General features: G+C 40.4%; 1 protein-coding gene across 1 annotated transcript; it reads right to left on the reverse strand.

Annotated features, from left to right (window-relative positions):
• Positions 1–12,923: 12,923 nt before the first annotated feature.
• On the reverse strand, positions 12,924–15,188 carry LOC149823094 (putative dolichyl-diphosphooligosaccharide--protein glycosyltransferase subunit 3B). Its single transcript, XM_089980537.1, has one exon. The coding sequence runs from the start codon at positions 14,227–14,229 to the stop codon at positions 13,201–13,203; it is 1,029 nt and encodes a 342-aa protein (XP_089836663.1). The 5' UTR covers positions 14,230–15,188; the 3' UTR covers positions 12,924–13,200.
• Between the last annotated feature and the right edge of the window lie 825 nt (positions 15,189–16,013).

A 16,013-nucleotide genomic window follows, 5' to 3' on the forward strand; every position in this document is an offset into this window, starting at 1 on the left:
GAAATTAAGAGAGAAAAATATGAGAAGAAGAGCTACCAAAGACCCTATATGTCTAGATCATATAGACTGAGACGATGAATGGATCATGGAGAAAGAAGATCCAGTGTTGTCTAGTGATTCCAATTGGTTGAAGGATTCATGGTTGGATCCGAACTTTGACATAAATGTCATTAAGCATGTGCCTATTGAAAAAGTCACTTCACCTCATGATTCAGAAACAGATTCTAGGCAAGACAGGTCTTCAAGAGATCAAGGTAAAGCTAAATTCCTTTTACCTTGCTATGAATATAAATAAATTTTTTTAGTTACATAAAATAAGTATTTAATAATATTTTTTTATTGCAGGAAAAAAAAAACAAAAAAAGTGATCGAGGCTGTGGAGGAAGAAAGTGCAAACGATAAAAAGACAGAGAATGAAGATAAAGGAGAACCTATTTATATGGATTCCTCAGATGATGACATTGAAGACATAGATATTGATGATGATACACAAGAAGAGCTTAGGCACCAATTCATATCATAGAGCTATGGCCATTTATATGTTTTTTAGGTTTTTCAATTGCAATTATAAATGCTAACACTCTCGTTTTGAAGAGTTTGGGACAAATATATTAACATTTAGTTGTTAATGCTAACATGCATTTTCTAATTATGACAGTGTATTGTTAATGTTAAAATGCATTTCGTTGTTAATGTTAATTTTTTTTATTTAATGAATGCCCATGTTTTATTTTTTAGATACTTACATAGATCAAGTTAACTCCGCCTGTGTATAACTGTTTAGTTATACACTGTCAGTCCCAAGCCCGGATAAAGGAGGAGGGTTGCGGTAGGCCTGTGACAACCAACATAAAAACTTAGTCATACCCTATGAATATGAACCAATATGAGAATTTCGTTGGGGCGTTCCATACTGAGCGACGCGCTGTACTCTATAGGCCCGGAGGCAGTGATAAATGGGCAAGGGTTGCTAGGTCGTCGCCCGGAAGCGACGCGTCACACCGGTGCCTGGGTGTGGTGTCAAATAGGCAAGGGTTCCCTCACTTTGTTGGACGGGTGGGGGTAAAGAAGTTAGTCCAAGACCATAAAATTAGGTTAGCCACTTGGAACATAGGATCTTTAACTGGTAAGTTGGTAGAGTTGGTAGATGTTATGTGTAGGAGAAAGATTGATATTTTATGTCTACAAGAGACCAAATGGGTAGGTGAGAAAGCAAAAGTGATAGAACCTTGGGGATATAAGATTTGGTATACAGGAATAAATAGGAATAGGAATGGAGTAGGGATTGTTATGAGTCGTGAGTTTATAGATAATGTAGTTGAGGTCCGTAGGAAGGGTGATAGGATTTTACTTATTAAATTAGTATTAGGTACGAATATTATTAATATTATTAGTGTTTATGCACCTCAAGTAGGTTTAGATGATTCCATTAAGCGTCAATTTTGGGAAGATTTAGATGGAGTAGTACAAGGGATATCTTATGGAGAAAGGCTTTTCATCGGCAGTGACCTTAATGGGCATGTAGGCATTAGTAAGGATGGATTTGAGAGTATCCATGGAGGCTATGGTATAGGAGAAAGAAACGAAAGTGGAGAAAGGATTTTAGATTTTGGTTTGTCCTATGATATGATCTTAGCAAACACTTGGTTTAGGAAGAGGGAGTCTCACCTAGTAACATTTAAAAGTGGGGTTAATACGAGTCAGATAGATTTTTTCCTACTTAGAAAGAGAGATAGGGGTTGTTGCATCGATTGTAAGGTTATACCGGAGAAAGTGTAGCTACACAACATAGAGTCTTAATTTTAAATCTTAGAATTAGACAATACCGCAAAAGGGATAAACATATGATAGATCCTAGAATTAAGTGGTGGGCACTGAAAGAAGCTAAACAAGGAATGTTTATAGAGCGAGTAGTTAAGGAAGTTGATTGGTATCTCGAGGAGGATTCAGAATCTATGTGGAATAAGATAGCGGGTGGCATGAGAAAGGTGGCTAAGGAGGTATTGGGTGAGTCTAAAGGCGATGCACCGCTAGGTAAGGATACATCGTGGTGGAACGAGGATGTCAAATTAGCTATTAAGGTTAAAAGAGAGTGTTATAGAAATCTAAGTAAAAATCGTGATAATGAGAATTTGAAGAAGTATATGATAGCAAAAAAGGAAGCTAAAAAAGTAGTTCGGAACGCGAGAGATAAGGTATATAAGGAGGTTTATGACAAGTTGGATACCAAAGAGGGTGAGAAGGATATTTATAGGCTTGCAAAGATGAGAGATAGGAAATCGAGGGATCTGGGTATGGTTAGATGTATCAAAGATGAAACGCAAAGGGTTTTAGTCAAAGATGAGGAGATTAAGGAGAGATGGAAAGATTATTTTGATAAGCTATTTAATGAAAGTCATGCTCAGGATCTTGGAGACTTTTCAATTCCTTTTCATGAGATGAATCGTGACTTCATGCGCAAGATTCAAAAGAAAGAAATTGCAGAGACTTTGAAGAAAATAAAATCAAGAAGGGCAGTTGGCCAAGATGGTATACCTATCGAGGCTTGGAAATGCTTGGGAGAGAGGTTTAGAATGGTTGACAAATCTTTTTAACAAGATTTGGCGGACAAATAAGATGCCTAATGAGTGGAGGAAGAGTACTTTGGTGCCTCTATATAAGAATAAGGGTGATATACACGATTGCACAAACTATCATGGTATAAAACTCATGAGTCATACTATGAAACTTTGGGAGAGGGTGATTGAGTCTAGGTTGAGGAAGATTCTCATGATATCGGAGAATCAATTTGGTTTTATGCCTGGAAGATCAACTATGGAAGCTATACATCTTCTTAGACAACTTATTGAGAGAAATAGAGAGAGGAACAAAGATTTGCATATGGTTTTTATTGATTTGGAGAAGGCTTACGATAGAGTACCTAGGGACGTTCTCTGGTGGACAATGATGAAGAAAGGTGTTTCTCTCAAGTACATTAGTATAATTAAAGATATGTATGAAGGAGTAGTAACCAATGTCCGCACTTGTGGAGGGGTGACAAGCAATTTTCCTATAACGGTTGGGTTACATCAAGGATCTGCTTTAAGCCCTTTACTATTTGCTATAGTGATGGATGAGCTTACGAGATCAATTCAAGAAAATGTGCCGTGGTGTATGTTGTTTGCTGATGATATTGTTTTGATTGATGAGTCTAGAGCTGGGGTTAATGCTAAGTTAGAATTATGGAGACAGACATTGGAAGCAAGAGGTTTTAAGTTGAGTAAGAGTAAGACAGAATACATGAAATGTCGATTTAGTAAGCAACGAAGTAGTGATGGGAGTGTAGTGAAGCTTGGTAAGCACGAAATACCGGTGGATGATTCTTTCAAATATTTGGGATCTATCATTCAAAAGTATGGAGAAATTGATGGAGATGTAAATCATAGGATAAAGGTTGGGTGGATGAAATGGAAGAGTGCAACTGGAGTGTTGTGCGATCGTAGAATGCCATTGTGGTTGAAGGGAAAGTTTTATAGGACTACTATTAGGCCCGCTTTACTATATAGTACGGAATGTTGGGCTGCCAAGAGACATCATATTCAAAAAATGAGTGTAGCTGAGATGCGTATGCCGAGATGGATGTGTGGAAATACAATAAAAGATAAGATTCAGAACGAGGAGATACGTAAGAAGGTAGGCGTTGCACCCATTGAAAATAAGATGAGAGAGAATCGTTTACGGTGGTTTGGACATATTCGACGAAGGCCTAATGATGCTCCAGTTAGAAGGATGGAGAAATGGGAAAATATATTAGTTAAAAGAGGTCGGGGTAGGCCTAGAAAGACATGGATGGAGGTGATAAGAAAGGATATGAATGCTTTGAACCTCACCGAGGACATGGCATTGGATAGAAATGAATGGAGGAGAAGGATTCATGTGGAAGACCCATAATGATTTTCTTTGTTGGTTCATATCGCCGACCCCAATTATTTTGGGATGAAGGCGTAGTTGTTGTTGTTGTTTGTTGTTATATAGATCAAGTTGTTGCATTAATGTTACTTTTACATGTTAATATCATATTTTTCAGTATTTATTTGAGATTTTTTATTTTCTGTTGGTTGTTGCTTCATCAATAAAGATTTTTTTATTTTTTATAATTTTATATATTTTTTATAGTTTTTTTAAGTTTTAAAAAAAATTGAGGCTTACGCTTTACGCCTCGCCTCAAATTTTGGTGGAGCACCTCGCTACGCCTCAACACTTTCCACAATACTGGGCAATAGCATCCATCTGATGAAGTGGAATAAGTTGTGTAGGCCAGTTCAGGAGGGTGGAATTGGGCTTCGATCACTCTCGGATACTAACGGGACTCATCAAGTTTTGTCATAACCAGGAAGACCGTCGGGGTAGGTTCATAAGTTCTAAGTATCTTTGCACCAAAAGCATGTGGACATGTGGCATGTGCAAGGAGCTCATGGAGCTGGAAAGTGATACTTTGGGGATGGGTAGCAGTCAAGGGAAATTTCATTTGGGAAGTTCATGACGGTCTAGGTGTTCGCTTTAGGACTGACCCTTGGTGTGGTGGTCCCGTCACTGTGCATATAGATGGAGACATATACAGTCTTATTGAAAAAGACCTTAGTAAGACAGTGGCATAGGTATTGGAGGTATATAAGCAAAATCTTATTGCTCAGTTGATAGTTCCTTGGCTATCCATCTTTCAGATATGCCAGACATCTTATTGTGAAATGGGCAGCCAGATAGATCCCTTAGCATGAAGGAGCTTTGGGAGGGCATTAGACATATCAAACCTATAGAGGACTGGCGGACCTTTATATGGGCCCCAAATACACTTCCACAAGCTGGGTGGACAATTTATTTGGCTTGTGAAGGAAGGTTGCTTACGCTTGACAGACTTCAACATTTGGTATTCAGTTAGGGAACTGTTGCTTCCTATGTAGACGAAGGAATCAGCCCATCATATATTTGTAGAGTGTCAGGTGGCCACAGCTAATTGGGAGTGGATTGTGAGGAAGTTTGGGAAGAGAAGATGCCCTCAATACCAATTAAATTTGGAACTGAAGTGGTGGCACCAGTGTTGTGAAAAGCGTTGAGGCATAGCAAGGCGCTCCACCAAAATCTGAGGCGAGGCGTAAAGCGTAAGCCACAATTTTTTTTTAACTTAAAAAAACTATAAAAAAAATGTCTAAAATTATAAAAAAATAAAAAAATCTTTATTGATGAAGCAACAACCAACAGGAAATAAAAAATCTCAAATAAATACTGAAAAATATGAGATTAACATGTAAAAGTAACATTAATGCAACAACATGATCTATGTAAGTATCTAACAAATAAAACATGAGCATTCATTAAATAAAATTAGCATTAATAATGAAATGCATCATAGCATTAACAATACAATGTCATAATTAGAAAATGCAAGTTAGCATAAACAACCAAATGTTAATATATTTGTCCAAAACTCTTCAAAATGAGAGTGTTTCTCAACACAATTATAAAAGTCACTCGCAGTGTTGTTAAAAACATGCCTCAAGGCGCAAAAAGCGCGCCTCGCCTCGAGGCGAGGCCCTTTTCGCCTTGAGGCGCACTTAAAAAGTGCAACAGCCTCAAGGCGTACGCCTCATGCGCCTTGAGGCGTACGCCTTGAGGCGAGGCGCGCCTCAAACTGAGGCGCGCATTAAGAAATCGGATGGCCCGGACCCGAGATCGACCCGGATCCGGGCCCGTATTCTCGAAAGATCGAGAACTTGTCTTTAAAAAAGACAGACGCTTCGGGGCGAGGGAAAGCCCTCGCCCCTTCTCTCTCCACTCCGTCCCCTCTCGTCCCCCGCCACTGCTCGCCGCCGGCCACCGCTCGTCGCCGGCCACCGCTCGCCGCCGGCCACCGCTCGCCGTCGGCCACCACTCGCCGCCGGCCACCACTCGTCGCCGGCCACCACTCGCCGCCGGCCACCACTCTTCCACCTTCTTCTTTCCTTTGCTGAGAAGCCATCGGCGACCCGTCGGCCACCACTCGCCGCCGGCCACCACTCTTCCACCTTCTTCTTTCCTCTGCTGAGAAGCCATCGGTGACCCGCCGGCCACCACTCGCCGCCGGCCACCACTCGCCGCCGGCCACCACTCGCCATCGGCCAGCGACTCACCGCCACCGCCGTCCATTCCGACGACCTCTGCGCATTCGGGTGACAGGTAAGATCTGTGTGTTTTTCCCCAGCTTCTTCTTTTGTCATTTGTTCTTTGTGAAACCGTGTAACCTACGTTTATGGGGAACCCGACTCCACTCATCCCTATATCATCTTTTGTGGTCATAACTCCCTCTGAGATCTCATTGGTACTAAGTTATTTTGATCAATCTGGCCCTATCGATGGGTTCAACACGGTTGATTTAATAGAAATCAATCTTTTGATAGTGTTCTTTAACAAAAAAAAACATGATTTTCAATTTATTTTGACAGTGTTCTTTAACAAAAAAACCATGTTTTTATTAATGGTTATTGATTTTTGAATCAGCAAAAAAGTCTTGCACATAAGTCGGATTCTGTCTATTCAAATGCCGATCTTCACTAAATGGATGATGTAGATCACATACACAGGGTCCAATTTGATGAAAACAACTTGCATCAGTGAGGTCCTAATTACATGTTAATCTCATATTTTTTTCATATTTATTTGAGATTTTTTATTTCGTGTTGGTTGGCGCTTCATCAATAAAGCATTTCTTATTTATTTATAATTTTAGATCATTTTTATAGTTTTTTTTAAGTTTAAAAAAAAAAATTTAAGGCTTACGCCTCGCCTCAGATTTTGGTGGAGCGCCTCGCTACGCCTCAACGCTTTTAACAACACTGGTCACTCGTAACTTCTCCATCCGAGTTGAAGTTGTCGACATAATGAAAATGTGGATTTAAATAATAGGCAATTGCATGGAAAGGCTTATGAAGTTTCAAGTCCCATCGACTAACAATGATATTCCAAATAGGTTTATATTTCTTTCAACCTTGTCAAGGTTTAAAGTAATTTTCTCTTTTACTCTATCCATTGTCTCGTACAAAAATCCCATAGCAGGTTCATCTGTATCAACTAATCGCAACACTTTCACGAGAGACAGCGTAGCTTTAATTGCATATGATATGGCAACTCAAAACTTATGATCATTAAGAACAATATAAAAAATGTTCTTAACAACAGATTTCTTATAGTAAATAGATGATCTAAAATTTGAAGATAAGAACATCGACTTCAACTCTTTCTTATAGCATCCAATACTATAAAGCGTAAGATATGTTGTGGCAAAATGAGTGACGGATGGACATAGAAGTTCTTTCTTCTTTGCGAACTTTTTTCATCAAATTTAATACACATGCATCACTATAAATATATCTTAAAAAAAAATTTGCCTTTTCCACTGTATCTTTAAAAATTGTTATCTTTCCAATATCTTCTAACATAAGATCCAAGCAATGCGCCGCACATGGTATCCCAAAACATGTTTTTTCTGTTGTTAACATATTCTCAGCTGCCACATAATTTGGTAAATTATCTGTAATGAATTGCTCCACATTACTTTCACCAACTTCTTTAACTTCTTCAAACAACTTACACAAATTTACACCAGTTTTTTTCATGTCGCTGATGTCAACGGACTTCAAAAATATTGTCTCAGATGAGCTGCTCACAAGAAAATTAATTAAGTTTCTTCCTTTTTCATCTGCTCAACAATCTGCCATAATGCTGCAACTAGGGGTGGCAATCGGTTCGGGTTGGCGGGTCAGCATACCTCAACCCGAACCCGACCCGTTTATTAAACGGGTCGGCTGTAGCAAACACGAACCCGACCCGTTTAATAAACGGGTAACCCGACACGACCCGCCAACCCATTTAATAAATGGGTTGGGTCAGGTAAACGGGTTTTCAGGTTCGCGGGTCAGGTTGGCGGGTTGACGGATCAGGTTGGCAGGTTGGCGGGTCGGGTTGGCGGGTCGGGCAGACGGGTCGGCGGGTCGACCCACCCGCCTAACCCGTTTATTAAACGGGTCAGCCGGGTTGGCACACCCCCAACCCGAACCCGACCTGTTTAATAAACGGGTTACACGGGTCGACCCGTTTATTAAACGGGTTGGCTTAAGCCCAACCCGAACCCGCCTAAGAGGCGGGTTGGCGGGTCGTGTCAGAAATTGCCACCCCTAGCTGCAACCAACCTTTAGCTATTCCTTTTTTAACTCTTTTAAAATTTTGTGAGTACAATCTACCTCGTCCTTCAAAATCCGCGTTCTGATCTCATGATAAGAAGGCGGTTTGAACTCTCGCCCATAATTTGCAATAACTTCTACCATTGCACCAAAATATGAACACTTGCAAAGATTAAATGATAAGGCATTTGAATAAAAAAAATCTACCAATGGCACGACAAACATTTTTTCTTTCATCCCTTTTGAAAGCAATGTTTATTATGGTTTGTCGTTCTTCTTTGTTCACAAAGAGGTTCATAGGACCACCTGTGCTTGTTTTTGCATCATTACATGATCCACTGGTTTCTTTGTTCACATTATCGCTTATTGATGATCCAAAATAAACCCTCCTCCCGATATCCAAGTTATTTTGTTCTTCATATTGTTTTTTTTTTTCTTCTAATACCTTAGATGATTCTAAAAAAATCTTTTCACATCAGGTAAAACCGCTTCGCACATGCTTACACCATGTTTTGGGCCAGCTAAGTGATGTTTTAACCTATAGATGTCTTCTGTAGTCAGTTTATGACAGTAATTGCAAATTACATGTCCTACGAGTTTGAGATCTTTAGTGAGATTTGAAACTTTAGCTCCATGATCCCATCCTACATCTTTTCTCATTGTTCGACTGCAAAAATGCATATAATAAAATATATATTAACACAAAAAATTAGATTCATATTCAATAAGAATCAACATATACAATTTAAAAACTAATTAAATAACTTTAAAATTATCAAGAAAACCATAATAAAACTCTGAAAAATGACCATAAGGAAAATGACACATCTTTAGCAAAAGCACTATCAAGCTATGATGTGTGCATTGGTGAATATTCATGTTATTACTAGACTAAGGCTCCAGAATGGTTCCTATGCACATTATATACCTCTATGTTCTATAAAAGGACTATGGATGGTTACTATATATCTTTTCAATCAACCACATATCCTTTTATCAACTTCCATGCCCATGATCATTAATATTTTCTTTCAAGCACACCATTTACGGGAAATTAAATCCAATGTCTCATGCATCCCATTCAGATTTCTTCATGACAAAGAAGAAATTAGCCATTTATGTCACATTTAGGTTTCATCCACATTCCCTAGTGTTCATGCACGGGCACATGCATTCATATATTAATTCAGAATCACTACAATTATCTGTTGACCATAATGAGCCACCTACAGGGGAAAAAATGCACTTTCATACCGACCTTGGTGTTTAATTAGTTGTCACATAATAGAAATTGGTTGAGCATATACATTGATGACAAGAATTAGTGATGCCCCATATGATCAATAATGGGAATGTATTTCATACAAGGACCAACTTCAAGTAAGCATATCAAAATGTGTTTATGGCTCATTCTGTTAACCTGATTAAGCTCACCTGAAAAACACAAATCGATATAAAGTGAAAGCTTTGCTTACCTAGAAACTGCTACTAGTTCCTCCACTTTCATATTATACAGATACAATATATTGTTACTAAATTCATATTAAGCACACAAAAACAAAGGAAAAGTGACAAAAACAGATAAGGAGATGTGGCTCACCACCACATAATGAATGCATGGTGGAAAATTAGAATAAAAGCTTCATGATAACAACAAAAATGGGAGCAATAAGGTGTTACTTTAACACTAAAAAATAGTTAGAAAGAAGCACAAGCATGAAAATATTTAAAAATAAACTTCAAGCATAAAAATATTTAATTACAATATCTTGAAACTCCGCCTGTGTATAACTGTTTAGTTATACATTGCCGGTCCCAAGCCCGGATAAAGGAGGAGGGTTGCGGTAGGCCTGTGACAGCCAGCATAAAAACTTAGTCATACCCTATTCATATCGCTGACCCCAATTGTTTTGGGATGAAGGCGTAGTTGTTGTTGTTGTTGTATCCTGAAACTCCAATACATTGGAAAAACAGAAAAAAATTAAAAAAACAGAAAAAAAAATTAAAAAAAAAAAGATAAACATTGTATATTTATGCATGAAGTGCACATTTTCTCAATTAGAATAGTTGAATGCATTGTATTAAAACAAAGAGAGACAAAATCCATCACATGCCATCATAAAAATGAGAAAAAAACGGAGAGATGGGTGAGACAAAAACAAAAATAAAAAAAAGAGAGAGGGGCAACTGTATCACGAGAGGGAGAGAGAGAATGTTGTATCACGCGAGAGACGAGATAAGAAGAAGAAGAGGAGAACGAGAGAAAAAAAAATGTAGCTATTTCGGCTCCACCACGCGAGAGAGAATGTTGTGAGCCAGTGAGAGCCGTGAGAGAGAGAAGGCTGTGAGAAAAAAAATAGAGATAAGGGGTGAGAAAAAAATAAAGGAACATAAAGGGTTCGGAAGCGCTTTGTTTAAGCCCATGTACGCCTCATTCTGAGGCGCGCCTCAAGACCTATGAGGCGCACGCCTAGGGGGTTTTGCGCTTTACACATGCACCTCAAGGCATGAAGCCCCTCGCCTTGAGGCGAGGCACGCTTTTTGTGCCTTGAGGCGCATTTTTAATAACACTGGGTGGCACTCAGAGGACCTTGGGAGGAGTTGGCTCACGACCTGATGGAGTATAGTGTTTCACATTGTAGTATGGAAGATTTGGGTGTTCCGTAATAGGGTTAGTCATGATCAGGTTGCCCCCTCCTTGCACGCAATAGGAGGTTTGGGCCTCATGTGTGGAAAACTTCATGAAACTTAAATGGCCCTCTACACAGGACAAAGTTATCTGGCTTTGACAAGTTTACCTTTTATTCCCAATGAGAGGCTTCCTGTGAATCGTAAAGCTATTCATATCCAAGTGGTAGCAATTCGTAAGGGTTCCTTTACTCACGTAGAATATTCGGTAAGAGGCAAAGAGAGGGAGTTTAGATACTTAGGAACATTTTGGTCTAGTGAAGGGATCATCATCCTTGAGACCTCGTTGCTTGATAGGCTTTTATATTTGCTCACAAGCAGGAAAGATGAAATATCTTTGGTTTCTAATAATTTCGCTTGGAGAATCTAGATACGGGAGATCATCAAGGGGAGATGTAGTCTTAATGTGAGGTATGTGAATATTGTCAGCAGACTGAATAATATTTTCATTTTGCAAAACGTGCTCGTGTTGGATGTTGGTATCTTCATTTTGGTTCCTTTAGGACCGGGCGAGCAGAAATGTTGGGTTAACAAAAAGAGAGTGACTGGCAGGTGGGACAAGAATAATTCTACATGTAATGCGCCACTCTTTTTTTGTTGTATAGTTTTTTGGGTTGTGTGTTTTGTGTACAATGCATTTTAATGGAGGGGGACCTCATTCCCAGCCTATGTCACAGGGACTCGGCCAACTGGGTGTCGCACTCGCGTCGATGCGATGCGGGTGCGCGTGCGGGTGCAGTCAACCTGACCCTGGGTGTGGTAACGCACCCAAGGTCATTTATGTCCAACTTTTGGACTTTATATATATTGTTTTTGCCGCACCCCCGCACCCAAGTTTTTTTAAGGTGTCGCACCCCCGCACCCGCACCCATGTGACATAGTTCCCAACTTCTTCAGCGGAAAAAAAAACCCATCAAGCTATCATTGGAAATGTGCCCAATTCTCCAACTCCCAAATCCATTCCCCTCACCCAATCAAAGTACCTGAGGAAACATCTAGCTCTTTCCCTCACATCACCTTTTTATTGCCTTCCTTTTGCCAAACAGTCAGCCCCATGCAAATGAGGAAGCATCACTTCTTTTAAATCCTAACTGCACTATGAACAAGAATCTTTTGAAATACTTTTACAAGATCACCTTTGTTTCTCGACATTTGAGATGGAGGCAACAATGACGAAACAGTATGTTATTCTCAACATTAGAATTTTCATCTCTCTTATTCTCAACTTTTGTTGTTCTATTTTTAATGATGCAATTCTCATATCACAAACTAAAAAAAATCAATGTCACAACTACAACAAAGAGATGGTGACATTTCTCAAACAAGATTTTTCACATTGAGCATGGCTAGCCTATGGTATATAACTATATGCATAACTTTTTTTCCATTATATGATACAAGGTTCCCTAGACAAACAAGAGCACTGATATTTTCATCAAATAAGGAAGCATCAAAATAAAAGAAAAAAGCCAACTATTTTCAGCATCCAAAGCCAAAACCCTTTGATAGAAGAGAAATTGCTCACCTAAATACACCTCTCAAATTTTATAGCGACAATTCCTTTGTTTGCATGTATTTTGATTAATTTACTGGTTATATTGTACAATTATTTCTTTACTGATCTGAACTCCGCCAATTGGATAAGGAATAAACTCATGGTAGGAATAATTAAGTGTTACCATGCTTAATTGTCCCAACGCTCCCAGCAAAGGCCTCTGCTCCTTTGGATCCTATATTTAATCTTGCTCGTTCCTTTTAATCAATATCATAGAGAGCTGCATCCACCTCTTTGGAAATTTGATTTTTGTCATCAAGAGATAACAACCTGAACATATAGTGTAACAACGCTGGACCACCAGATCTGGGTATTTAGAAATTTAATAACTGAACTACAGAGAGAGTTGGCACAGAAAGCAGTGTAGACTAAAGAATCTACAGCAAAAAAGAGAGAATGAATCACAACATGATGCTCCGATCCAATTGAATGGTCAGAAAAGATTATGATGCCACAAATCTTGCTGAAACAAGTAGACAATCAAATCGTTGATCGGAACTATGTTTAAGTGACTATGCTGTTAAGAATTAATTCAATGTCAAACACCATTTAGACAACATATCTTCTATTTCAGTAGCTCAATACGAGAAACCATCCCCCTCAAACAAAGGCATATCAAATATAAAAATTACAACTTCGAGGCTACTAAATCTCACAAAATCGTCTCACTGAAACATTCATAAGATTGCTTAAAATCTCAGTCAGCATTCTGAATCCAACGATGAAACAAGAAACAAGGATTTTGAAAGCAAGCAAAAATAACCTTCAATGCCTCGGAGAAGGCCAGAAAGCATGAATCGTGTACCCCGTCTTCCAATTGTCCAGGTAAATCACCTTCTTCACAGCCCAGAACGACACCAATATCGAAACGAACATGACCGCCCTCTGCAAATTCGCGTTCTTAGCGTAAACGAGGACGTTAATGATAAGCGCCAAGAGCACCCCAACGATGGTGTAGAGGAACCCAACAGCAAATCCTTCGGCCCCGAGCTGCATTCCGGAGCCCTGGTAGAAGAAGATCAGCTTTGAGGGGTCGTTGCGATCGGACATGAACATGGGCATGTTTCGGATCACGTTGTGCATCGTCCCGGAGACGCTGAAGAAGTAGACGAAGACGGCTCCGACGAGCCACGCCTTGGGTTCGTGGAGCAGGGTATCCCCCTCCAGGACCCTCTTCACCACGAAGGGCGCAGAGGCCAACAAGATCAGGGCCAAGATCACCATCTGGGTCTTCGAGATCGGAGGCGGGCGCTCGATGGGACCAACGGAGAGCTTTGTCTTCGCCTCGATGAAGCTCGATATCCCCTCCGAGAGGCGCGAGAAGTCAGCCTGATCCATGGGGTAGGAATCGGCCGGTTTCTTCACGTGGGGAGGGACCAAACGGATGTGGGGGAGGGCGTTAACGCCGAAGAGGCCAAAGCTCGCCTGCGATTCCTTGAACTCCATGTCGCAGAAGAAGAGTTGGGTCTCGGACTCCTGGCCTCGGTTGTTCTTGATGAAGGAGGCGGCCACGAGGGAGAACTCGGAGCGGAGCTTCTGGAGGTGGAGCTCGGTCTTGTCGTGGAGTTGGGTGGCGTCGAAGAAGATGAGGAGGGAATAGGGGCGAGGGTTTGCTGGGGAGAGGAGGAACCGGCGCAGGATGTGGTCATCAAGATGGATGACGCCTGAAGGGGACCGCTGCTGCAGCGCGAGTAGGTCGGCGACCAGATCGGCGTCGGATTCCGGGGAGATTTTGGAGGGGAGGATCGAAATTAGGGAAACGAAGAAGAGGAGGAGGACGATGGGCCGAGCCATTTTCCAGGGAGAGAGAGATACTATGGCATCATGATGATGGAGCAAAGGATTGAGGGAAATAAAGAGAAGGTCGTTGACTCCGTGGGTTTACCTGAACCGAAGAGACCTAGCTAGTTTGACCCAAGGTCAAGGTCTGAGCCTACTAAGATCATAGCCCATGTTAGGGTGCGTTTGAATGCACACTAATCTCAGATCCTTAGGTTTTTAGTCAGTCCTCACCTCGTTGGTTGGAATAGAAATCCACGGATTTGATATGGATTTGCCTTATTTTTGGGATCTCAAATCAGAGGATATGAGATCTCCCTTTTGTGTGTGTTTGTGTGATGCAGAAAGTTGGGGCTCTTTGCAAAAAAAAAAACACGAGTTATGATGCATTTTCATGGGGCCCTTCAAAGCAACGCAAACATGGGGCTCTCTTTTCTGGCAGAAATGGAGCACCAAGATGTAGAAACATTTTCCATTGGGGGAAGGGGTTGTGGTGGTGGTTTTCCAGCGTATGTGGTAGGCAAACGCACCCTTTGAGGGAGGTTGGATCAAGAGACTTTTGGTGGAAATCAAATGAATTTGAGATCTCGCTTTTAAGGGAGGTTGGATCAAGGCGTGAGCCCCGTGCCTTATCTAGTGCATATGTGAATCTTTGGTGAGACCATGGCATTGAAATGTAAGTTTGATTGTGTTGGATTTGAGATTCGAAACAATCTGAGATCAATCTCGAATATAAGGATCCTAGGCCCGAAACCCCATAGATCAATGTATTATAGGAGGTTTTAATAATCTCAATGTTTGCAAAATTGAGGATCTAACGTGAGCCTCGTGCCAGACTGAATTCTTGGATCTCAAATCTAAGGCAATCAAAGTGTGCTTAGAGTGTGTTTGATTACCTCAGATCTCTGAAGAAAATGAGGTTTAGTGGATCGAAATGTTGGGTCCATGCCTTGATCCAACCTCCTTGAAAACCCTCCCAAAACTGAGATTTTCAAGTCTGATGGAAAGGGGTGTGACTCTAAAACCTTGGTTTTGAGATTCCAGTATCTCTTGTTAATCAAACACACCCTTAAAGCAACACCCACTTGAATCTGGTCAGTAAACCGTGGTAGACATTAGTTTTTGACAATCAAAAGGCATAGAAAGTTACTCAAGCTTGAATTGTTTAATATTTAATTGATAAGGTTCACAGGCTCATGATGGCTCCTAGCTGGGTTAGCTTAAGGCATTCAAGTTGAAAGAAATTCACTTTCTAAATCAAATGAGATGCCACCAAACGTAATTCTCAATGTCAATCTTACTTTTCTCTCTAGTTTTCCTCCCCTCCCTATCCACCCTTCCTCTCTCACTTTCCCTACCAAATTCATATCAATGGGGTCTGTGGCCAGCAATTTAAACTTGGTCGTGGTCTTCGGAAATGATGTCTCTTGTCTCATTTACTCTTTAACGTCGTTTCTGAAGGCCTTGTAGTTTTGTTTAAGAGAGCAGTAGAGTGTGGTCTAATTGATTCCCTCGGTATTCAGGAGTTTTCGAGTCATATCCTTACTTACGCCGATGACATAATTATTTTTGGCAGGGTCTCCATCCAACAAATGTTAATATTCAAGCTTATCCTTCTTTTTTTCCTATTGATGTCAGATTTATCTATGAACAATGATAAGTGTTGTATGTTCATGGTCAATGCCTCTACATTTATGTTGGCCATGAGCCAACAGATCTTCAAATGCGTTGTCTCGAAAAACTCCTTTTCTTACTTGGGTCTTCCACTATAGATCACATGTATCCCAATGGCAACCTGA

This window comes from Nuphar pumila, chromosome 11 (assembly GCF_984573655.1).
Source record: "Nuphar pumila chromosome 11, dmNupPumi1.hap1.1, whole genome shotgun sequence".
Classification (NCBI taxonomy): domain Eukaryota; kingdom Viridiplantae; phylum Streptophyta; class Magnoliopsida; order Nymphaeales; family Nymphaeaceae; genus Nuphar; species Nuphar pumila.